Source organism: Typopeltis vanoorti, chromosome 5 (assembly GCF_054136105.1).
Source record: "Typopeltis vanoorti isolate ZY-2024b chromosome 5, IOZ_Tvanoo_1.0, whole genome shotgun sequence".
Taxonomy (NCBI): Eukaryota; Metazoa; Arthropoda; class Arachnida; order Uropygi; family Thelyphonidae; genus Typopeltis; species Typopeltis vanoorti.
The window spans coordinates 26,085,040-26,109,591 of NC_143553.1; the positions used below are offsets into that span (position 1 = coordinate 26,085,040).

At 36.3% G+C, this 24,552-nt stretch overlaps 1 protein-coding gene across 4 annotated transcripts in view; it reads left to right on the plus strand.

Annotated features, from left to right (window-relative positions):
• The window catches only part of LOC150106269 (cytotoxic granule associated RNA binding protein TIA1-like), a 665,834-nt gene that overhangs the window by 547,599 nt on the left and 93,683 nt on the right, over window positions 1-24,552 (plus strand). For all 4 annotated transcript variants that reach the window (XM_090392287.1, XM_090392288.1, XM_090392289.1 and 1 more), the window contains 2 exons: window positions 3,976-4,051; window positions 23,604-23,712. In XM_090392287.1, the coding sequence (XP_090248413.1) occupies window positions 3,976-4,051; window positions 23,604-23,712 (185 nt within the window). The remainder of the gene's footprint in view (window positions 1-3,975; window positions 4,052-23,603; window positions 23,713-24,552) is intronic.

Consider the following 24,552-nt stretch of genomic DNA (forward strand, 5'->3'; position numbering starts at 1 on the left):
CGAAGTAATTGGAGGTTTTTTGGTTGTCATTCCTTTTCATAAACCGAATTCGGCAGTCTAATTTTCGACTAGTCTGAATCTGTTCTTCAGAACGGAATGCAAAAGCACTCACTGGCATACACTCCATTTTGATGGAAATAAATCGTTAAACTTCCTCGGATATTCTGAGTGTTTCTTTTTCAGGCACATCCTCACATTATTCTAATATTTCCAATTTCAGTTATTTATCTTAATAAGAGATTTGTAAAACAACTTGTGTAATTAAAAAGAAGCACAAACAAATCCTTTCTATAAGAGAGGGAAAGTTAACTATAACACTCGAGCTAAAAAAAGAAAGAAAATAACGACAAAAAAAAAGTATTTATTCTACTTCTCATGTTTGTGCTCTGCCATGTTAATATTCTAAATTTCGTCAACAATCAGAAGTGATATCCTTCTGATTGTTGCTACAAAATTAAAGTGTACTTTCATCAACCTTCTAGTTAATTATAGGTATAATAGGTATAATATATACCTATTATACCTATAATTTTAATACTTATAAACGAACGGACCTGCTATTTGAAGCTGCCCACAGAGGGCGCCCGTTGGAATATTAGGCTTGACAATCGTCTCTGTTTTTAATTGATAGATTAATTTTTGTTAACGATGTTTCCGTAGCAGAGAAAAAATTTATAAATTATTTAAAATAGTAAATTGATTATTTATTGGTTATTAATTTGTTTATTGATTCCTATATTTGAAATAGTGTTGACTCCATTAAACTTCCACCATGGAATTAGTTTTAAACGAATTGTATCATCGATTTTCTTCAGAATATCATACATAATCAATGCATTGCTCAGACCACGTGCAGGGTGAGTCAGATGTTGCTTATTATTCTGATGTAGATCAGCTTTATTCCGTGGACCAACAACGTGTCATTGTTCCAACCCGCTGCTGCACGATACATACGGTGATATATGACGTCATCGGCTAATTCAGGAATCGGTCTTGTCGAGGTGTTTACAAGGCAGTAGATTGCATTATTGGATCAATCAGGCCAGGAGAAAATCATTGCGTGCAGACTTATCATATTGGGGTGGGGTGGGGGCATAAAACCGGAGGTGATATAGTTGCAAACTGCCTATCTTAATCGAAACAGCGGCGCAGTTGTGATCAACAAGTGCAATTTGTCGAGTTTGCTCATTGCACTTGGCTGCTGAAACTGACGCTTGACTTGCTGGTAAATATATGATTGGAAGCTACTTAGCTCAGCGTTATTTTAATGTCAGTAAGACTATCTTCTAAGCATCACAGCGCTGCCTTTTTTTGTTCATTCAACTGCACCTGTATTGTTGGAAATGGATTTTTCTTTTCATCTTCATAAAGAATGAGCATTGATGAAAAGAAAATGTGTTTGTTATTAAAATTTTCTTAACTCATGTAATGCAAAGCCGTGTCATATTCTTATGCTCTCGCGTTCCTTTTTCATGGTAGTATCTTACCGACTAATAAAAGCCTTCACACTTTTACTTAAAACAGGTTTTTGTGCAGGGAAATATCACAGGTGTTATATTACACACAGCCTTTGTGAAAAAAATAAGTTGTGCGAACTTAAATTCAATTTACGCACATGATTTGTGAATGGACAACTGAAACTCATGCTTTTTACTGATTAAGCTTACTAATTCCAATAAATAAATATTTTTTGGGCTTACACTGCACAGGAATTGGTAAATATTCATAGCTACTGTGATAGTTCGCATGGCTCATGATTACTAGCAGAAGTTCAATTAAAACAACCCTACAAGGAAGGCAATTGAGAATTAATGCTTCCCGTCTGAGTAGAATGTACATAAAATTTTTAAAAATGATAAAATATAACAATTAAAAATTCAATTTAAATTATTCCACAAATATTTTTATATTGTTTATTTCACATAAAAAGATATTTTACTTGTCAAGCTTGGTTTATGTGCAAAGATACTATTAGATATTTTATTTGAACAGTAAAATAAGCTGCATATCAAAATGCGGCTGTTCTGGTTAAGAACAGTATTAGGGAGAAGTCTGAAATGCATATCTGTTAATTTTTAAAAAAAAGTTTCATATGCTTGTAAAATATTACTGAAGGATTGGTTTTGAGTGACTGGACTTGCTCAGAAGAAAAATTCTGTGTCAATTATATAAAGGCTGTCTTAAAATTAATGTCATTTGTAGTTAATGTGATACGCTCGGTCCATACTGAAATGTAGGGATCTGGCAAATTCAGCTCTCCTCCGGACTCGATAATTGCAATAGACCTTTGAATAGAGTTCAAACATATTTATAAATAACCATTTCTAATATTAGTGGTTATTTGCGCCTTGTCTTGTAGCAACACAAAAGAGGATTGTTATTATTTCGCGCTATCTCCTTCTAAAAATCGTAATAGCACCAGTCGTCAAGTTATCTTTCTATTTATTATGCACCGGCTATGAATTTATATAATTATATTCAAAGAGCGTGCAAATAAATAAAATCACTAATTTGCGATTTCAGTGATTAGGATGAGGAAGAATAATTGAATGTACTTTTTATTCAAAGTGACTATTAAAAAGTATGCACCAAGACGTTGAAATAACTCTGGAAAGCACAGATTTAAATAAATTCAGAGCACTAAAATTATAATTTCCACTTTACACAAAAACTATTTCCCTACATAACAAAAAAAAAACATAAAAAGAATTACTCAAAACATTTTAAAAGTTCTGGGTAATTTCATTTATGGAATGCTGGTTTGGTCTCATTCTTAAAAGAAAAAGCTTTCGTTGCTAATGAAATGCGGCCTTAAATATAACGTAAGAAAACAACTGTTTTCGAACTTGACACTCTCTTTCGTCACTGATGTTTCACATTTTGAGAAATGTGACTCACTCTTTGGTTTAAATAAAATTAATGGCAGAAGAAGTTGCTTTAAAATAGAAAGTTGCGATGGATTTCTCCTTAAAAGGGCAACTGCCCAAAGGATCCGTACATCAAAATTGTGGACAGTTCACTGATTTTGACGGATTTCCATGAATTAATTTAATTTTAAGTTGGTATTACCATTAAGGAAATTTTTAAAAAATGCAGACCTTGGGAAAATGCAAAAACACAACAGTGGTTATTGTTTTCTTGTTGAAAACTATATAAAAATATAATATTATTGGAATGCTCTACGATAGTTTTATCACCTATTAACAATCCACCAGTTATTATTTGTGGATCCCAAAGAGGGAGCGCTGTTACCATGGAAATGCTCTACTTTGTTTACTCAAATATACAAACCATGAAAGTTGTACCGTACAGGCCTTTCATTCTGAATTTGGTGCTTTAGCTCTACATTATCGAATAGCTCTAGCCTGACTGAAATTGTAAAATGTACATTAGAATAAAACACCTTAACGTGATTATGGTAATTACAAAAGCACACAACTGGACACGTTCGATGATAATTAAATGTAGAGTAACGTTATGAGTCACAAACAAAAATATTCATCCACGTGGCAAAATATAATACGCTTATAACCAGATTTATAAACAATGCCCAGCAGGAAGCAGGATGGGTATAGTAAGTATATGATTGTGATGTGGAAACACTAATATATGTCATCGAATTTTGTTCACGTGAGTAAATACGGCTTGCCCGGTGACGTATGTATTCGTGACTGTTTTCAATTAGCAAGAATGTGCGCTCTGCGACACCATTCTGTGATATGACTAACTGTCTTGCATATTGTCTTCATAATTAACATGTTTGAAATAGATTAACTAAAAAAAAACTAATGTGGTTTTGCTGTGTGTTGTGATACTTAAAAAACTAACATTTCATGTGTATTGTTATTGAAATCTTTTTGTAACCATCTTAACTTCTTTTAATAAATTCTGCATGTTGTTTTCATATTATCTAATAAACCTTTTCTTTGATACTTTCATAACCTGATTTCTTATAAAGGTTCTTCTTCCTTGCAGGGACTGTCGGGTGGTGCGAGACCCGCAGACTCTCAAGTCAAAAGGCTATGGGTTCGTTTCTTTTATTAAAAAAACGGTACGTGTTGTGAGGGATCATTGTGTATACAGTAAGTGGGATTATGGTGTGAGTGTTGAATGTTAATCACTAGGACTCTCTTTTATTAATTCTCCTTATCTCTTCTCTTAATTAATAAAATAATTATTTCAGTGTGTCAATGTAGTGCATGGAATAAAATAGGAATGATTCTGTTATGCATTGTGTGCCAGATATTGATCTTATCTGTTAAGTATATGAATGAACACGATTTATGTTTCATACTTGTATATCCATTAATGTTTATGCATGTGTTATAATTACTAATAAGTTTTGCAGCACATCCTACTTACACATTAAGATGCAGGTCTTTATACCAGAAAAAAAACTCGTTAACGAATGCTTTGCAATGTGAAATACTGTCCACTGTTTCCATATTGTAGTCTATTATTCTATTTCCATACTTGTACTAAACTGTTATCCTTCTTTTGCATGATTTTGTACATTACTTCAGCTCATTGTTGCCTATAAAATGCAAATACAAACATAATAGTTAATGAAGACACGTCTTGTAATTTAACTCTTCTTTTCAGAAGTTAACCCTTAATAAGTAAATATGTAGACTTGTCTGCTAAAGAACTCGTTATGTATCTCCTGAAAGGCTTCCTGTTATTAACTTAACATAAGTAAAGCATTTAAGTAAAAAAAGGATAATAATTCGCATTTTTAGCCAAGTGAAGGTACTACATTTTGAACTACGAAGCTGAAACGAATGCAACAGAAGAAGAAGACAGATTTAATAATTCACAATTTCTGGCAGATCTTTATTGAGTTTCCCAGCCAGAGATGGTGTAAAATGTGCTGCATGCAACCATTTTGACAGTATATTTTTGTCCTGATATTTAGTTTTACTTCTACAAAGAAATTTATTGATGTATGGAGTATTGAAGGTTCAGTAATATTTCCCATTCAAGATATTTATACCTTATCTAGGAGGAAGAAAGGAACGGTTCTTCGTAGAAACTGAAGTATCTAATGCCAAAACTGCAATTTCAAGGTGATCACTGGTACCTGCAATTAATAGCAAACAATCTGCTTAACTTCCGAAACGAGTTCCGTAAGGTATTCTGTGTTGCTGTTTAATATCTGTCGAGAATCCAAAGATATTTGAATAGGAGGTTAGCATCGGATAAGACTTCAAAATGCACGCTGTAACGAAACGTTATATTCATTTCCTGTTAAGAAGTATCGCATCTTTAAAGTTCAGTGTTGTAATGTGGAGAAAACCCTAGCCAAAAGCAGAGCAGGGTAACAAAATTTTAGGTGACAGATGAATGTCTTTGCCAGGCATCGCAATCTGCTTACTTGAAGCATAAAGTTAAGTCATTACACGTTTGTTCTCCAGAGTAGGGTTCCCGGATTAGCTATCTCTTAGCCAGTTCAGCATTGACGACTTTTAAGCCCCTTTCTTCAACAGAGAAAACTACTTTTTATTTGAATCCTAGACGAAAATGGCTGTTTCTTCAAAGCTTAGAAAAAGTGAGAACTATTATTTGACAGTGAATTTTCACAACCGCCTCCTTCCTTATCCTCTTTTCAAATGCGGAGGTCTTCTTAGTTTAGATGAATGAATACGCTTAGTGGATGATGCAAGGAGTGCGGATTGAATTTCTCAATAGGCAAATAGTTTCCTTTAGGGATTTTCACTTAGTTCGAAGTTAGTAGTACTATCAAAGAAAAGTAACGTTTTCCTTTGAAATTCCTGTTTTATTCCTTAAAAGTGATACTTTTACCCAAATTTAAAGCTCGATATGCAACATGTCCCGAGTTTCTTTGCATCTCTCAGTCTAATGACTTCTCAACATTGGAACCATTGCAGTAAAAGCAGCGTCAGTTTTTGCCAAGACATCGCACGCCTGGTCTGTCATCGGAATCGCAATATGTTGTCGCTCAAGAAGTAGGAAATGGGGACGTGAGTTTATTTTATGAAAACGCGTATGCTGTAAGTAAACATTTCTATAGTTTATCTCTCGTTTACGATTTTGTCTCTGTATATTATAAACGACTAAAAAGACCCAAATTGTAAGTTATCCATTTTTCTTTAAAGACGCCCATGTTTGATTTCTGCGTTTCTTTTTCTGATTTGCATTCATTAGCACGAATATTATACTAAAATCTGCTTAACAGTTTAATTTTAAACTTAAACTATTCATAGTCATAGAGTGACAGATATAGGGAATCAGAAAGATGCAAAACAACAGTCGAGCCATTTGGATCCAAAAATTCTATAAAATAAAGCAGTGAGCATTACCATAGTCGAAAAACCAGTGCTGCCTGAAGGACTGTTTTGCCGATTATTTTCCAGGAGATGTTGCAAAATATCTAAAAAGAAATGGTGGTTCATAGTTTGACCCAAAAGAATCAATCTATAACACAATTTGTTTTCTGAAAATAAAAAAATAATAAATGTCTAAATAATTTGCCTGCATGGATGGTAGAGTGACTGAAGTACCCGCTTCCTAACCAACTGGTCGCTGGTTCAAATCCCGGGATGTTTTTTTTATGACTGTCTTTAGGTAGGAGCTGAATATCATTGCTCGATGTGAGATCTTACTTATTAGAGGTGTAAATGACTTGAAAACGTTCCATGTTTGGTCTCTAGAGCACGGTTTCCGGATTATGAAAAAATGCAATATATATATTATATAGAGTCTTTGTCCCTCCCCTCCCCTCCCCCAATGATTCTGATGTGCCCTAGGTTTACAACCTTTCGTTGATAGGAGTCACAAAAGAGAAGAAAATATTAGCATCCCAAAGATTGGCAGGAGTTTTTCCAGATTTTAAGCAGAATTTAATGCACCACCTGCACTGTTCTTTGAAACTTGCTATAAATGGAAACTGGAGATGGAAATGACAGCTGGATTTTATCGAGTGTGTGTGCACCTACAGAAGGAAATTGTACAAACTGCAATGGGGTCATCTAGTACTTAGTCCAGATTTTTTTTTCTTTATCCATTCTAGTATTTGACCCTCCCATATTTACTGTATGGACTTAATATTTTATTTTCCCTATCCATCAGGCTGAAATTATTCCCATGTGTTTTATTGGTTCCTCAATTCATTCCACCTTTTATCGCTGTAGTGTCAGCCTGTTGTATGCGTGTATTTTTCGTTAGGAATGTGTCTTATAAAATAGCAGAAATATAATCAATAGCTGAGCTGGTGATGGAAAAATCTTTGAAAACAAGTAAAGGTCTTATAATAATAAACAAAAATAAGGAAATATTAAGAATCGAGACTGTTTGGTCGAGTGAATAGCGCTTCAGCATTACAGGCAGTGGGTTCGAATCCCATTGTGGCATGAAATTCTGCGAGTGTCTTTAGGAAGTCTACGACTTTTATCGTCTAGTATGAAATAACCACATTGTTTATTGACAGACTGAATCGGCTTGAAAGAAAAAAAGAACTGTGTTTGACCTTTAGAGCAAAGTTTCAGGATTATCTAACTCTTAAGCCACCGACGACACTAATTGTACGATGAGTTGACAAACGCTCGTGGGTGGAAGTCTCATAAAAAAATAAATAAAAGAACAATAAAAGCATGTTACGGCATACATTTGTTTCTAGCTAGCTGTTTCTAATTTAAGAATTATTATAAATCTTAACGATGTTGGTAGTGCATAGAAAAAAAAAAAAAGTCTTCGTAACTCCATAAAAGGGTAGCAGACATTTTAATTTTTCTACACTTTTCGTGTTAGAATTTAGATCATAAATACTTAATAAACTAATTCTATATTTTAGAGACATTACTACAGTTTTTATTACCTTCTTTGTACACTTATTTGCAATTAAAATTGCGATGCTTTCACACCTGTGGCTCGCCGGTTGTCGCTGCTAACGCGTGGCGTGTCTCCTGAAGCAGAGATGACTGGAACAATGAAGGCGCATTGCGTGTATTCTTTGCTAAACAGTACGCCATCCAACTTTGGCAAATTATTAATGACCTGAACATGTTTTAAATAGTTAAAAACATTATGAATAATAATAACAATAACAGAGGTAGCAGCAGGTGTGTGTGTGTGTGTGTGTGTGTGTGTGTGTGTGTGTGTGTGTGTGTGTGTGTGTGTGTGTGTGTGTGTGTGTGTGTGTGTGTGTGTGTGTGTGTGTGTGTGTGTGTGTGTGTGTAAGCAGAAAAATTAATGCACCAAAAATAATGAAGAAAACTAACAGTGATAACGTGGTTGGAGATAGCTAAAAAGGAGAGAGATAACTAAAAAAACATGACTGTCAACTCTGATGACGAAATGATGTACAACAGAATAATAAAAAAAATGGTAATGAGAAAAACAGCTGTCGATTGGGTTTCTTTAAACAGCCTTTATTTTCTGCAGTGGACTAAACATTCAGGTGTTTGCATTCCATGCAATCCTTCGTTGCGCATGCGGACCAGTGGCCTGTGAGAGATTTGTTCTTATTATTTAGATTTATGACTTAAGCAAATAAAACTATGAGGCCGCTGCATTATGTCTGTCAGCTGCGTGACCTGCTGCAGACAAGAAACTTGACTTATATAAATATAATTGTGTTTACGACAGGACAGTTAATCCTATCTCAATAGCATATTAAATTGATTACTCGTCTGGGGAGGAAAATCCTTTCGCCATCTATGAGATTGGCTAACTTGCTTGGAGTTGAAAAACCAATAGAAATGTAACTCAAGTTTTAGACGCAATTCGAGATTAGACCCAGTTCTTTCCCTAAGGTGTCTTCGCTACTGACTGCTTAATGGAGCACCTATATTAAAGTGTATTAATTAAGACTACGATTATCTGGATATGAATGTATTCCATATACAGAGAGTGCCTAAGATGAAGGCTCTGACTTATTACGTATCGAATAGTTGCTCTTTGTAGACTCGGAACGGTGACATTGACGAGTCATATTTGGTTTGCAAACCAAATGGGGATATATGTTACAATATTAAAATGAACAACCCACACTTTAAAACAGTAACATTCAATAATATAACGTACCTGAGTTGATTTTTTGCTAATAGAATTAAGTCAAGTACTTTTCCGATAAATTATTCTATTGCCTTCACCTCTCTTTCTCTCTCTCTCAGAAGGGAAAAAGTTCAAAATCGGTTATTCCTAAATCAGAAACAGCTATTCCTGTTAAGCTGTAACTCAGCTACATTTCTTGGTATATGTTTCCCCATAAGTATTAGTATCGCATTGTTAATGACGAGAGACATTCTCACTTGTTATGTGCTAATTTGTTTCATTCTGGCTATGGAAAAAATATCCACAAACAGCGAAATTTCTTATGAAGTCTACATATTAAGTCATGTTAAGTCTACATACAGTGTAGTGGAGCTTTAGATCTACACTGCTTGAAAAGAAGTCAACGGACGCCATAGTGTGAGGAATAAACAGCCATGGTGTCCACCTTAATAAGATGTAGGACCTCCCTTGTCTGCTATGATTGCAGCAATGCTACGGGCAATACTTTCCACACGCGTATGATAGCAATCAATGGGAATTTGGGGCCATTCTTCCTGCAGGTATGTAATGAGGTCCTGAACTGTTGTGGAGCGGACGTCCCTTGACCCCACTCGATGCTCCAGTCCATCCCACAGATGTTCAATAGGATTGAGATTAGAGCTCTATAGAGAACAGTCACGTGTGGTAACGTTCATGTCCACAAACCACGTAGTTACAGCAGCACCGTTATGAAATTTCTTTCTGAAAGAAGTCAGCTCGGTGGGAAGTATTGCATTGTCCAGAATGTTCAGATACCTCTTGGAGTTCAGTGTTCTTGGCACCATAAACAGACTTCCGAGGCCAAACCGGGAATATCGGGACCATATCATCACACCGCTTCCTCCGAATTTTATAGTTGGGGTTACACACTCTGGTAAGAGACGTTCACCGGGTACCTGCCACACCCACGTCTGTTCATCTGCTCGGTAGAAGGTGTAGCGTGATTCGTCGCTCCATAACAAAGCTATCCAAGATTCCACGTCCCACTGAAGATGACGCTACATGTTGGTTCGGATAATGTGTGGCTGGCATACTGCGGTCCTACCATGGAAACTGATGTTAGGAGCCTCGGTTCTGAATTATTTGTGCAGATTAGTGTTCCAGTCAATGCACAAAACTCCAGATTCAACGTGTCGGCCGACGAATGGCGGTTTTTACATATTATCCTTCGTAGCACACTACGGCCACGTTCGGTGAGTGTGGTGAGTCATCCACTGCAGGCAGCACTTGCAGTTGATTCGCTGCGCGTCCATCTCAGTATGGTATCACTGACCGTTGACCATGGGGATGGCCCAATTTGTCAACAATTTGCCGAATAAATAGGCTTGCAATATGGCATCCTATCACAACGCCTGTTTCAAACTTCGTCAGTTCCCTTCTTGCGTCTATTTCACCGGACACAGCTGCACTGATTCGGGAGCATCATACTCCTGCAATTTATACCGCTACAAACTCGTGACTCGTTACATGATACGATGCACCTTGTTTATATGGGTGTCTGTTGACTTCTTTCCAAGCAGTGTATATTCGACTACCGTTTCTGAACCTGCTTTCAACCTACGTTTAAAATAAAAAAGATGTTTCCTTTTACCTCGCTCTCCGATATTCAAAATCATCTGCCAAAAATCTGGCTCATTGTACATACTTGTATTTCCAAGTCTCTTGATTGTCATCCAAATTGTCCTTTTGGATGATTCTGTCCTGTCAGTAGTAGGAAAAATCTCCAGATTTGTGTAGTCGTGAAATTGGATTTTATCAGAGTCTAAAGAATAATTTATTACAGCGATTTAAGTGATATCACCTTTACATGATTTTGTGGTCGGAAGAATTTCCTCCGTTCTCCAGCATTTTCAAAAATATACGGACTACGAGTTTTGTGATACGCGTGCATTTATTTGGGACGCTAAAGTAAAGATTGAAATAATTTTTAGGGATTCTATGATGAGATTTTTTCCGACATGCTCTTGTAGGTAGTGTCGACTGAGTTGAATTCTGAGATTCATTACGGATGATTTTCCTTAGAGCCTACAAATAAGCTAAATTCCCATTGTAAGCAAATTAGTAAAGATACACTAAAGAAGAACAGAAGTGAAAAATGGTGAGAGAAATCGCGATCAAATAAAGTACAAGATTCCAGGACAGGACAGGACGCTTATAAGGAAAGCATTCCAGAATGCTTCCAAACAAAACAACAACAACAACAGATATTTTCTGGTATGTATATGGTGACCACACACACACCAACAGATGTCTAGCAGTTTGAGTCCTATGGAGCCTATGTGTGTGGGTGCACGTGCTCACGAATAGATATTTCTCACAAGGTGTGCTATACATTTCACATTTATGCAGTTTATATATCTTTGCTATGTGCATATAGCCGTTGGAGATCTGAAAGATATCTTAAATGATGTCTCGCACTTCTATCGTAAATACAATTTCAGCGATAAAGTTTATGTAAATATACGTGAAGGTTTTCAAAATTTCTTAATTACTTTATTTCTGTTTTTTTTTATTCTTATATTAATCACAATCGTACAGAATCACACTCTGGATTCGTGTGTTCAGAATACTATTCAACAATTTTAAACTGCTTTTAAAAATATTTAAAATATTTAAGAATAGATATTCTGAAACTGTGTTGAATTTTAATCTAAACAGTCGAGCTTTTACTCAGAAATATCTGAAGTCTCTGCAGCAACGTATCATTTAAGACATCTCCTTCCATCACATTTTCTCATCTAAAACTGTGATTTCATTTATGAATACTTCTAAGCTGCTCCAAAAAACTGCTGTCTACTTTGCTTCGTTTCGTAACAAAGCACTTTTTATGGAATCTTTATGGAAGAAAACAATAAACTTAGCATTTTTGCTTTCTGAACTACAAGATTCCGTTTGCGTCTTCTGAATATGGAGTTTGATCTAATTTCTTCAGGAGCCTCGCAGATGCTTTCGATGTGGTTAAAGCCCTTTCCAGAGCATTTTTGTGTAGCGGACTCCATCGTGCAGCTTCGTATAATTATTTATACAAAACTCCATGAAAGGCTAATATTAACCGCATAATATAATTTTTTTGAGTCAATTCCTTTTTCAATTAGCATACATAATGGCATCCTTTTGAGATATTTAAGAAATGCATTTCATTTTTTCAAACTTTTATCAGAAATATGAACCTCAAGATTTATTTTATATCATAAATTAATAATCACACACGTAGAACTAAAAAGATCACTAACTGGATTTCTTAGATTTCTGATACCTGAATAGACTAGCACACGCATCAATCATTTAAGTAAAAAATGAAAGTTACGGAAAAAAGGCCAAAATAACTTGCCTTAGTTCTCATTTATTGCCCATGGATCTTTACTGTCTAGCAGCAATCAAAAACACATGATTACGTATTCTATCTATTCGTGTATGCTTTTTTTGCATGAAAGGTTTAACAAAACAAAAAATTAAAGAATAATTTTCATGTCATGATGCAAACAGTAGTCTGTGCCTTGCACTTAGTTTAGTTTCAAAACTCACCAGTATTAAGTGTACAATTGAAACCAAACACAAAACGTATTAGCTCCAAAACGTGTTTGGCTTAATGGCCATTCCCAGCCAACTTGGTTTCACAAAAACCTAAAAATGCTCTAATCACGGAAGTTAATCATATTTACATAATCTACTACTTCCACCTTCGTATGAGACCGGCTTACTCACTTTTAATCGAAAAATCCCTGTAAATATTCTTCCCTTTCTAAATAGGCTGCGATCCCACATCTTTCAAAGAAAGAGCTGCCTTAAAGTCATGCATTTCAAAGTCCATGCAGTGGTTAATTGAGAGTGATAGGAAATATCTAACAGAGTTCAGGAGTTTATCAAAATATACGAAAAAGCATAAATCCCAAATGAAGCTGGAGGAGATGATCAGTAAAAGGGGCGCAATGGCTACCACATAACTGTGCAGACATGAAAGTCCGAAGTCTAAAGAAGGTAAATAAATCATTGATGAATAAATAAACGGTTGATAAGACGAGCATGATACAGATCAAATACGGAAATGTCGGGATCAGATTCACCTTTAAAGCTGCAGCAGTGTGTTTCATTTGCAGTGAAGACAGAAAAGGGTTTATTGAACTTTAGCGTTAAATGGTGGGAAGGTAATATTGTACTACACTTATTTTAAAACGTGGTATGAACTCTGACATCGTAATAGATCATTTAAACAGTTTATTAATCTTGTCACATGATAGCATTCTCATAAGCAACTTAAATAAATGCTGCAAAATTCTTGATATGAAATATCAATAATAAAAACACGAGAATTTAGAAAATAAGCAAGAAAACGGGAAATACAAATAGCAACTGCATTTTCAAAAAGGAAATCTTTAGAATATAAATTAAAAATATGGAAACTGAAAATGCAATTGGTGTGGTGGCGATCGTACGAAAGATAAAACAGATGCTTCAAGCAAAACTGGCAAGAGTAAAAACACTCAGAGGAATGCTATGATCTACGTAAGCCGATACATATTCCTTACACGGAAGGAATGTAAGAATATATAAAATTAGGAACTCAAGAAATTAATACGTCAATTCAGATCAAATCTGTCGAGAGGAAACTAGTGATCAATCCTGAGTTGAGTAGTTTTTGACGTGATCATTAGGGTCGAGTAACTTATGAACCAAGAAAAGCTAAACCACTTCAGTCCACACTTAAGTTGGAACTACAGCATATCTTACAACGCCTGACAATATCTTACAGAAATGGTGATGATGAAAATATCATTGAATTATATTTGCCTAAGAATATATTAAAAAATATTGTTCCTTACAAGCAAGGAGTGAGTAGTATCGTTAACATATAATTCCAACTTAAGGTTGGATTAGTGTGGTTCAATACTTCTCCGAAAATTTTGGTATATAGTTACGGGCTTGTCGAAAGAGACGCATTCATAACAGAAGACTCGCTTCATCTCATCTTCCCATATGTTATGTCAAGCTGAAAGGTTTCGCGTGGCTAGACCGGCTTTGCTTAAACCTGATTAAAACCTATGATAAGGTGGTTAGTCGTATGTATTGTGCTGACTCTGTACGCACTTTGGCTGGTTTGCCTGCTTTGAAGGATGAAAGCTTCCATTCTCAGGAAAAATTCTGAAGTGACAACTTCAGTTCAAATTTAATTGAACCTCCCCATCCTCATAAAGGCTCTCCTATTCTTATCTTTGTCTGGATTCGAATCCGAGATTCTCCAACCAAAGTAACTGTGTCTACACGCCACAGTGATGTGCTGTAGATTGTCAGTCCCACGTGCAAGCAAGTGGGACTGACAAAAAAATGAAGCAACTAGTTTGAACATGTTGTAGCAAAAATAAAGGAAGATCAAAGTAAGTTGAAAAGTCTTCCTGGCTTCCATCAACAGAACTTAACAGCTACGAACGGGAATGACTCCATCACGCCATTATAACTAAACGTAACATAATCGGGTAATATTGCTCATCTTCTTTGTAATAAAATCCTCGTTACCATTTCCTTCAACATCAAAGAGCATTATTCAGTTGAAACCGTTGGAAGTAAGTATTATCTATTTGGAGTTTTGACCACAGCTATGAGGCAAGTGCGTTATGTTTGTGTGTGTGTGTTCCTCTGGAGTTTGTCTGCTTTAGGGGATGAAAAACCAGTTTCCCGAAAGGGAGGGGGGGAGGAAAGCACCTCTGTATGAGACCGGCTAACTCACCCGTTTAATTGAAAAGCTATGGAAGGAATAACTGCAGATGAAGTGTCGTATCTGTGCAAAAGAGTCGAACCAAACTACACATCCCGATTCGTAACGAATCAAACAATGGAAGGGTTCCAAGATGGTGAACGTAGCATAACCTATCGCTTATGAAATCCTTTCGAGTTGTTTACTCGGCAGCAGAATTCTCTCTTGCCATAATCGCGTGCATTACATCTCCACAGCCCAGAGGGATACGTTTAAAGAAGAATCCTCTTTTTATTCATCGCGAAAGATAAAGAAAGTACGAATTTTGATTTATAAAAAAGATTTTGCGTGGTACGGGAAATTATATATTTAATTAGAAAAATCAGAAAGAAGAAAGGCTTGCGTGATAATCTACTATTTTTCCTTCTGTTTCTCTTAGCTTTTCGTGAGAAACTTTGCATATTTAAAATCTCCATGTAAAGCGGGCATCTGCCCTGCGCTTGCGATGAACGGCAAAATATCTTCCTCCTTAACTTCTTTCGTAATCAGCTGCCGTTTTAACGCGTTTCTGATGCGTTCTTCGACACGCAATGGCACTCCTATGAGTCTACTTCTCGCCGCAAAGTAGCGTGTAAGACCGCTGTTTAAATAAAATTATTTCACTTCGGCTTATGAACTCTTGATTTAATGTCTCCTTTGCATTGTCTCTATATATTAATAACTGTTTAACCTCTAATGGCTTGATGCGTTTCCGACACTGGCTGTGCGTGTCGTCAGGAAACTCACATCCGTAAATGATTTGTAAATGTTGAAATGTCTTTATTAAAACGTAGAAGAAACAGCACCTTTAAGTAATGGCTCGCTGTATACTCATCACGCTTAATATCTTCTGTTCTTCAAGTAATTTTGTTGCACAGATGGTTGTAAATGCCGTTGTTAGCCTAGTAATGCACTTGCACGTTACAGCAATGGCGATCCTCTTAAGGGAGTTTAAACTACTGTCACACCTGTAGGCTGTCGCAACTTTTTAACATTCTGAAAATATCACATTCTACACGCCTACAAAGATTTTCTTGTCCATTATCTCATGAATGCTAACGCATAAGAAGTACGTCACTTTGCTTAGCGAATTTCCTTGAGTCACGGGAGGATGTATTTTATATTTCCGACTGTTTAAGAAAATTCATATAGATAAATGACTTATCTTAACGACACTGCCCAACTCCCAGGACCAATTTAAAACCAGTTAATAGTCTGAACAGTCCGTAATTGCATCGTTAAAACTGATGTTTTTTAACTCCACTCGAGAACAGCATTGTAAGAGATAGATTTGTTTCTTCGGCAAGTGACATTCAATTTGGTCGCATAATTGAGTGTTGCGAACACGGTCAATAGGATTACGTTAAGCTAATAATTTAACTTCAGATTTTCATCCCATGACACAGGGAAACTTGTCAGAAGAACACACGCAGTTAATATATATATAATACACTAACATTATAACCTTAATCGTTTCGGCTGTAATTCAAGCCGAAAATAACCCTACCACAGTCGATTCCAACTCATAATCTGTTGGTCGGAGAGTTGGTGCGCTATCCACTCGGTCGAACACCAGTAGTAGAAATCAAAAAAGCGCGCAACGGCCAGGTTTAGCAATGGCCGTTGTAGATAAACAGCTCGTGACGTGGGATAGTAATGAAATCAGAGTTGAACGCTTCGTTAGTTCGAAACATATTCGTCTTTCCCTTTCCAGTCGGAAGAGAGAGAGAGAGAGAAAGAGAGAATAATGCTAAATTGTGTGCTGACAGTGGGACAGACATGAAAACAATCTTTCTGTGTAAAATTTATGAATTCTCATCAAAACAGATGAGATTGCCTTCAAACGTTTGCTAGTGAATAACAGTATTTCTCTGCAATCTTAGCTGTTGCATACATCACAAATGATTGGCGCTATAATTTGTATTTCGCAATCTAAATAACCATCAGCGATTCTTTGTTTGTATTGCCCGCTAGCCACAAGCACTACTTCTCTTCCAGTTCCAAGGTTAATTCAATTTGACTCTGGAGAATACTTCGGTGCTCGATCACCTGTATACACCTGTTGGCCGGTTGCCCTGGAAACTAGTGTTACGATCTGATTACCATTCTCTGCGAAAGCACTATCTGCTAGCAAGCCTCGCATATTTATTTATCTATTTCTTTTTAATATTAACAAAGAAGGAAATAATGTCTCTGGTAAATCCACAGGAGTATCAACCGATGCTTATGTGTGTTTGATTCATGGATTTAATGCTGGTCGAGAAAGAATTAATGTCTATTTCACTGGTAGACTCATTAAGGAACGTCAACTGTATTTGAATTCATTGCAAATACAAACAGCAAATCAAAGTCTTGTGAAACTATAACTGCTCTGTTAACAATCTTTACTCGAATAAGTCAAATATTCCCTTTCTGCTGATGAGCAAACGCAACATATCCTTATGTGATTCTTCCTTTACTAATTTGAAGAACCATGAAGATGAGATTTTTTTCATGTAAATATTGGTGAAATCAGAGTTGGACGTTTCGTTAAGTTTCGTCCACGTCGAAACTCCAAATTAGTACGCAAAATTTTCTGCAGAACTCATCATCATCCACAGAACTGTAAGATTCATGAAAGGTGTCGTATTTGGATTATGAAGGTGCCTTCCCTCAGTAATTAGAATTGTAATTTGACTGAATGCAAGAACCAACTCTGAATTGGACATTGGTTCTAAGTTACTGGAATAAAATTTCAGCAAAATAACTTTCATAGATGTACACCTTCATTTTTACCGAAAAACGATGGCCGAATATTTATTTTTTATCTGTAGAAATTGCATCCAGGTACGATGTGCCATTAATTTGTCGTAGTTCAAAGGTCATCACTTAAATTATGAGGCCAACTAATTTCTACGGTGTATGACCAGTCTCATACAGTGTTTGTGGGATTTTATCTTCCAGGAAACTCGGGATTTAATCCGACAAAACAGACAGAAAAATCAAAGAATTTGCGCAGTTAATACATATTCTAACACACTGGTCTCACAGCCTTCAGTTATGATTATAGACGAATCAAACCAAACCTGTCGCTGCCTAACAGCATTTTTCTACTAGACCACTTAACATTTCGTGCTCAGAACAGTGCTATAAAAGCACACAGTATATTTTCCAAAATTCAACATAATAATATAAAACATTTTAGCTATAATTCTGAACAGTACGTATTTTCTTATTTTAATTTCATCATATTTTGTCTCTGAATTTATACAGAAAAAAAAATTGTTTAACTATATGGACTAACACAACACTACATTTAGGTTTATTAAATTTTTTCCAAACTGAGATCTGTAGACTAATTCTTAATAGCATAAAAGTACAGTGTAAGAAATAGGAACTGAGAAAGAAGGTTAATCCACAATGAAGAGCTTCTTTAATCATAATATGAATAAATTACTGACCAATATCGTCTTAATTTCTTTGATTATTTTTTTCCTGAGCGCAACTTTATCGTTGCTTTTTTTTTTTTTTTGAATGAGCTAATTTATCATCGAGAAGAATTAGGATTATGTCATCCGAAGCAGCTTAACTTGTTTTCGCTTTGACAGTTGTGCCACTTCATATTAGTCTAATACCACTTCACAGCACTTCCGTAATCAACCCCCTCCCCTCTCCCTGCTGGCGTATGTAAGTGAGAAATCTCAAGTATCGCTACGAGATAATAAATAATTCTGAGTGTAATTCTTTGAAGACTTGAGGCCTACCTATTTCCAAGAAGCAATTTTCATTTGAGAGAGTGATAGTTTTATCTGCTTTCGCAATATTAGCTCATTTAGAAATTGATGCAAAGTATCCCGATTGCGAGCTCATCACTGACGTATCCTAACAGTGGCAATTATAATCAGAAAGCTCGAAGTGACGCTCTCTCGAGTAATGCATATCCAGAATTCCATTCCACTTTATTTCACAATGGAATTTTGAAAGGCATCAGGATTGTGCAAGCGTTAACGCGAATGCTGCGCTTTCCTAAGGGATATATTATGCACGAGTACAGTTATTGGTTTCAAAGATAATTATGAAGGACACCTCTCTATGAAGAATATAATATTCACCTTGTTCGGCTTGACGGATTCGAGCTAATTCTACTAAATGCTTGCTTGGAATTGGATACTCATCCACCAGCATCGACCATCTCCTCAGTAATGTTGTTGGGTGTTCTTAACTTTCTAAGCAAGTTACAGAAAAAGTGAGCCATGAATAACAAAACCCAAGTGACGCTGCTGATATACCCGTATCTCAGATGAGGGAAGAATCGGTTGTCCCAACGGACAGATTCCGAGCTGCTGTTCTAAGATTAACTTCACTACACAGATAACAAGAAAACGTGTTCCAGAGTGGTTTTGAAATCAAGAGATAGTACACTTGGTTAATAGAATGAACGCATTGTTTTCTTAAAAGCAAGATGATGAGGAGTCGATTATAGTCTAGGAATGTGTTCTGTGGGTCCAGCCTATCCCTTGTAATTCGAAGAGGGCTTCGGTGTTAATAGACAGTGGTCGGTATTTTATAATTTGTTCAAATATATTTCTTCATTCCACAAGTTGAATGTGGCATGGAAAGTGTTTTTGCCCTCGTGTTTCGATGTTACAACAGCACGCTCTGTTTTTCTACCCTCATTGGCACACAAGGTTCCCTGGGACGACAGCGGTAATCGGTTTATTTATCATCACCCCTAACTGTGCTGATAGCGGGATGTATCGTAAAAAGGGCTTTTAACTTCCAAAGCAGCACCTTTATTGAAGGCATAAATTTCTCTTCATCAGCAGTAATGTGCGGGTTAGTCGGCCCTTCCGTTGCGGCATAGTAGCGGAAGCTTCAATAAAGGCGACGACTCCACCTTCGGAAAGAATACCTTTATTGAAGGCATAAATTTCTCTTCATCATGTGACACTCCGACTAATCAGATCTACAGCGAGACGGTCGCCGAATTCCTGCGTAAAAGAGGAAAGAGTTTCTCTGTTGACAAAAACACGAGCCGATAACTCCTCCTAGAGGTGCTCCAATCGATTGGAGCAGATGATGTGGAGAGAGGGGGGAGAAGGTGAGTTTCACGGTCTTCCTCGGGCAGTTGTGCGCGCGGCTTTAATCATTGAGCAACAAGTTTCTGGATTATACAGCTATTTCGCCACGTTAATAGGCACTTCGCTCGTTTTCCTTTCATTTCTACGGACACCAACTCCGATTCTACTCTCTTCGAGCACCGTTTTCAGGCGAGCTCTATATCAGCAGCACGCAGACACGCTAGCCTTGGAAAGTTTCATTACGTTTCTCTGTACACTGACTCGCTTAGATTAGCCAGTGGGAAAAAATGAAATCCTAAATCATTCAAGAAAGATGTTCTAATTCATACAAACTATTTTCAGTAACAGTTCTTGATTAAAATATCAGTTTTGTTTCCAATTCATAAAATTTTAGTGTAGTTTCAATTACAACACTGTCTTCATCAACAGTGAAGTAAATAATTATTCCTCCGAGATTTTTTTTTGTTCACCTCATAGACAACAAAGCGATCCCATGAAGCTCCAATATTAGAGATCAGCATGACTGATTCCTGTTATCTTTATAGTAATTTAGTTAGCGCGCGGACTAACTAAATTACAGCATTGTACCTGTGCTGAAATCAAAATCAAGAGATCGTAAAGTTCTTTAATAGAATGAAATTCTTCTGTTAAGAAAGAGTTTCGTGTAATATGGAACATCGAAGTATAATAAATGATGAATTAATTCTACAATTACAATTATTCAACGTATACGTAGAAATGATGGTATATTTACCATCAGTATAGATTACACTCGAAGGGACAAAGAAATATTTCTCAACAAACTAAAGCATGTAGAAATCTTCTGTAGAAAATAGAAGAATAAAAAAAATTTTAACTTCGTACAAACACACAATCTGTAATATAGTAAATTCTCACTTTTGACAAGACACGGTATCGTTGTGTGAAGTTTTGTGACTTCTCATATGCGGGGTTAAATAAAAACATATATATATATATATATGCTTGCAATACAACACACACACATACACACACAGACATAGCTTGCACGAAATAGGTTTCACCAATTATTGATATCTTTTAACTTTGATACCCCGAAGTTAATCAAGCAGAACAATTTAATATAATTGGTGAAGACAGCCTCCGAAAGCAATTGAGCTGGTCCGTTCATTAATACCGCGTGGTGTTGACTTCATAGTGAGTCCCTCATTCATTCATTCGGAAATTTGACCGAGAAGTAACTTATCCTGCGTTTTCTAGGATTTCATCACACAGGTGATGCAAAGTTGGGAAGTTGTTTTGGTAAGAGGGGTACGTTCCCATGATGAAAAACTGCACAAGCGCTTCACAAGTGGAACAACAGAGTCTTGTTGGACGCCTTCACCTGACTGTCAGAAATCGAAACTACTTCTATCACATAAAAATAACAGAATCGTCACCTCACCCATCCTTCTCCAGAAGATTTGTTGATGACAGCTCTTCTAGGAAATACCTGAGATGTCATAGATGGGGAGATCTGGATTCGAATTCCGTCTGACGTTAGAAACATATATAAGAACTTTTTGAATAAAGTTTAGTGAGTTTGTGGTAGATGGATAAGAGAAGATCTTTTATCCAGAAATTTGTTCTTTTCCCACCAACAAAATATAAAAACTGGCGGAAAACACTGTAGTTAAGTTCTGGTCTTGGTTGCCTAAGCGTATGGCTAAATAACCCCCCCCCACCACCACCACCGTACAACCACTCAACAGTGGCAGCCATGGATCCGATTTTTATGGAATTTAAGAATACGTATGATCCGCCTTGGGTTTTCTCTAAACTGCTTCAGTGTTAAAATAATCTCATCAATAATGGATTCAACTTTTTTTATGGTAACCAACATAGTTTTGAAAATTCTATATCAGACAAGTATGTCGCATTTTCTTACGAGATGCATAAGCTACAATTAGATAAAATAATAAGTTTCAATAACAGTTATGAATTTTAAGTATTCGTCGACATTTATTTGATGGGAGGCACCGGTTTATTGTTTTCTTTACGCCGTCGTTCTACACGAAGAGGGAAAGAGATGGGATGGGATGAATACAGAATTGTGCTACAGAATCATTTGGAAAAATATCGAAATAATCTGAAAATAAGCTCATTTTTCAATTCTGTGTCATTTTTGTAATTAATCATTTGTTTCAGTGCAGTTTTGCTTGTAATGGCAGTTCGATTCTATTCACAACATTATTCTCTAAACTGTGTCAAATTTGTCGCAGTGTTTTGTTTTTCGGTGAAAGGCAGTCGTGTATTATTTGGCCATTTTATTATGACGCAATTTTCTTTCATTTTTGTAGTTATTGAGATGGTAGCCTGCTTTCTATAAGGGCGTAATTTTTCTACTTTATTTTGAAATCAATAGTTCATCCTACGGAAGGGGGGGGGGACGTTTGTTTACTATGCTGAACCAAGGTTTGTGCTTTCCACTGTCTGGTGTGCCCATCAACACTCTGAAAACATTACCTTCTCCTGAAACTGACTCTCTCTCTCTCTCTCTCTCTCTCTCTCTCTCTCTCTCTCTCTCTCTCTCTCTTTTCATAACTAATTTCGTCTGTGGTACGCAGCTTGTATTCCTCTATTGTATTTCTTTCCTTCTAAACAGACTGTTCTGTAAACAACAGTAAAAAAAAAAAAGAGCATGCACAATTGATTTTGTTCATTAATGAAGGAATACTTCGCTGCATTTATGTTCACACTCCGTCAATAATCAGATAGTGTAATTGCGGTTGGCAGAATCGGAGAACTTAAACATTCTCGGCGTAACTTTACCCTTTCCAATGACTGCGATGCATTTGACTAAGATTGGCATCGAATATCACACTGATGACGCAACAGAGGAATCTTAACACTAACGATCCACTCAACATGCAATAAACAGAATCGATTGCATGAAACTCCTACAAGAAGGCTCAAGTAAATTGTAAGACGTATCAGATCATCCGGAATTGATTCCACCTTATTCTCATGATAAGGCGCCACTTACTCCAGATAAGTTATTGGCAGGAATTGGAAACCTCGTTCAGTGGCGTCATCCTCAAAGTACTCGAAGTGGCGGCTGAGTTGCATCCCCGCAACTACTGAATGTTGTAGGTAGAGAGGCGATGTTGCAGGAATCTATAAATTGCAACAAGTTCTTTTGGGTTTCACACCTTAAAGTTTTCTTTCCTTTCGCAATACTGCGATTTCTTTCGGTATAAAACAGCATAAAGTTCAAAATCGAAGTTGAACTAACGATTAGTTGTCTGGTATATATAAAGCTACATGGACAGTTGATTAGCGATTATTATTGAAAATTGTTTCTAGAAATTTAAACAACTTTCATTGACAAACCCCCGTGGCTTCCTCTCCCTTATTACTGTCAATGAACGCTTTTGTAAGGACTTCTGAAACGTACCTTGCTGTGGGAAGGCAAGTTGGGCGATGTGCAATTGTGTGCAACTGCATATCTCCCAACTTGCTTACCACCTCTTCGAAATAGAAATGCAAAACAAGCCCCATAAAGGCATTTTTTTCTTTATTCCAGGCTGTGCTGTAAAAAATTAGGTGTAAACTGGACACATATATGTACGTATGTAATAAAAAGTTGAACAAAGTTACTGTGTAAAGGATATTATGGATGGCATACCATATCAACATAACCATTTCTTCGTAGTATTATTTCTTGTATTTATTACTAACTGAAGTTTCATAGAATTTATTAAATACTGCTGGACTTATTTTCACGGGTTGTTTCTCTTTTGCAGGATGCCGAAAGTGCGATAGCCACGATGAACGGGCAGTGGCTAGGGAGTAGAGCCATCCGAACCAACTGGGCCACCAGGAAACCACCCGCTAACCGCTCCCAGAACGACAGTAAGTTTTTTTTTTATTCCCGTGTTTCGATCTCTTAATATTGTACATTACTTAATGACGACTTAGGTGAATGAAAGAAATTCAACCAAAGCCATACAAGTATTCATTTCCTCTTGAGATTTTTATCCTTCAAGAGTTATTCCTCGAATCACATCGACATCCCTTCTTTTTTTATCACGTACTGTTTTTACTTAACCGGAATGGGCGTGGTCAGCTGCCTAAATGCCTTATCTGATGATTCTGGTTTATTTAAATTCAAATAATCAACACCAATTCTTGCTTATTGAAGATTTCCTTGACATTTCAGAATATTAATTGGTGAAATTGTGTCTATATATTTAGAATATTCAGTTTAGTCTTTATTCCATCTCTCTTTGTACTTTACAATAGCCCTCCTTACAATGTTTACCATAAGGACAGTGATATTTAGCTGTTCAAGAAGCACATCAACAAATCATCTCAACCACCTGTCCACACATAGCACTGTTTTATTCCAGATTTTAAAACCTTCTTGTGCATGGAATTCGTATAAAATATTTTAAAAATAATACATTTCTTTGCAATACCATCGAAATGTGATTATTACTGTACTTATAAGCATATATCTTATACAATGTGAGGAATGGGAGACTGCGTAATTGCTTATTCTGTTTTTAATAACTTAACAAAATTAAAACTAGAGAAACCGTAAACAGGAATGATGGAAATGAAAGAAAGGTGCAACTTAGAATGAAAAATAAGAAATCAACCCATTAAATAAACAATTATATAAGTTTATGAAGATAAAAATGATAAAAGCCCGAAAGAAAATCCTGTAAAATGTGGAAGATCCTATGAATA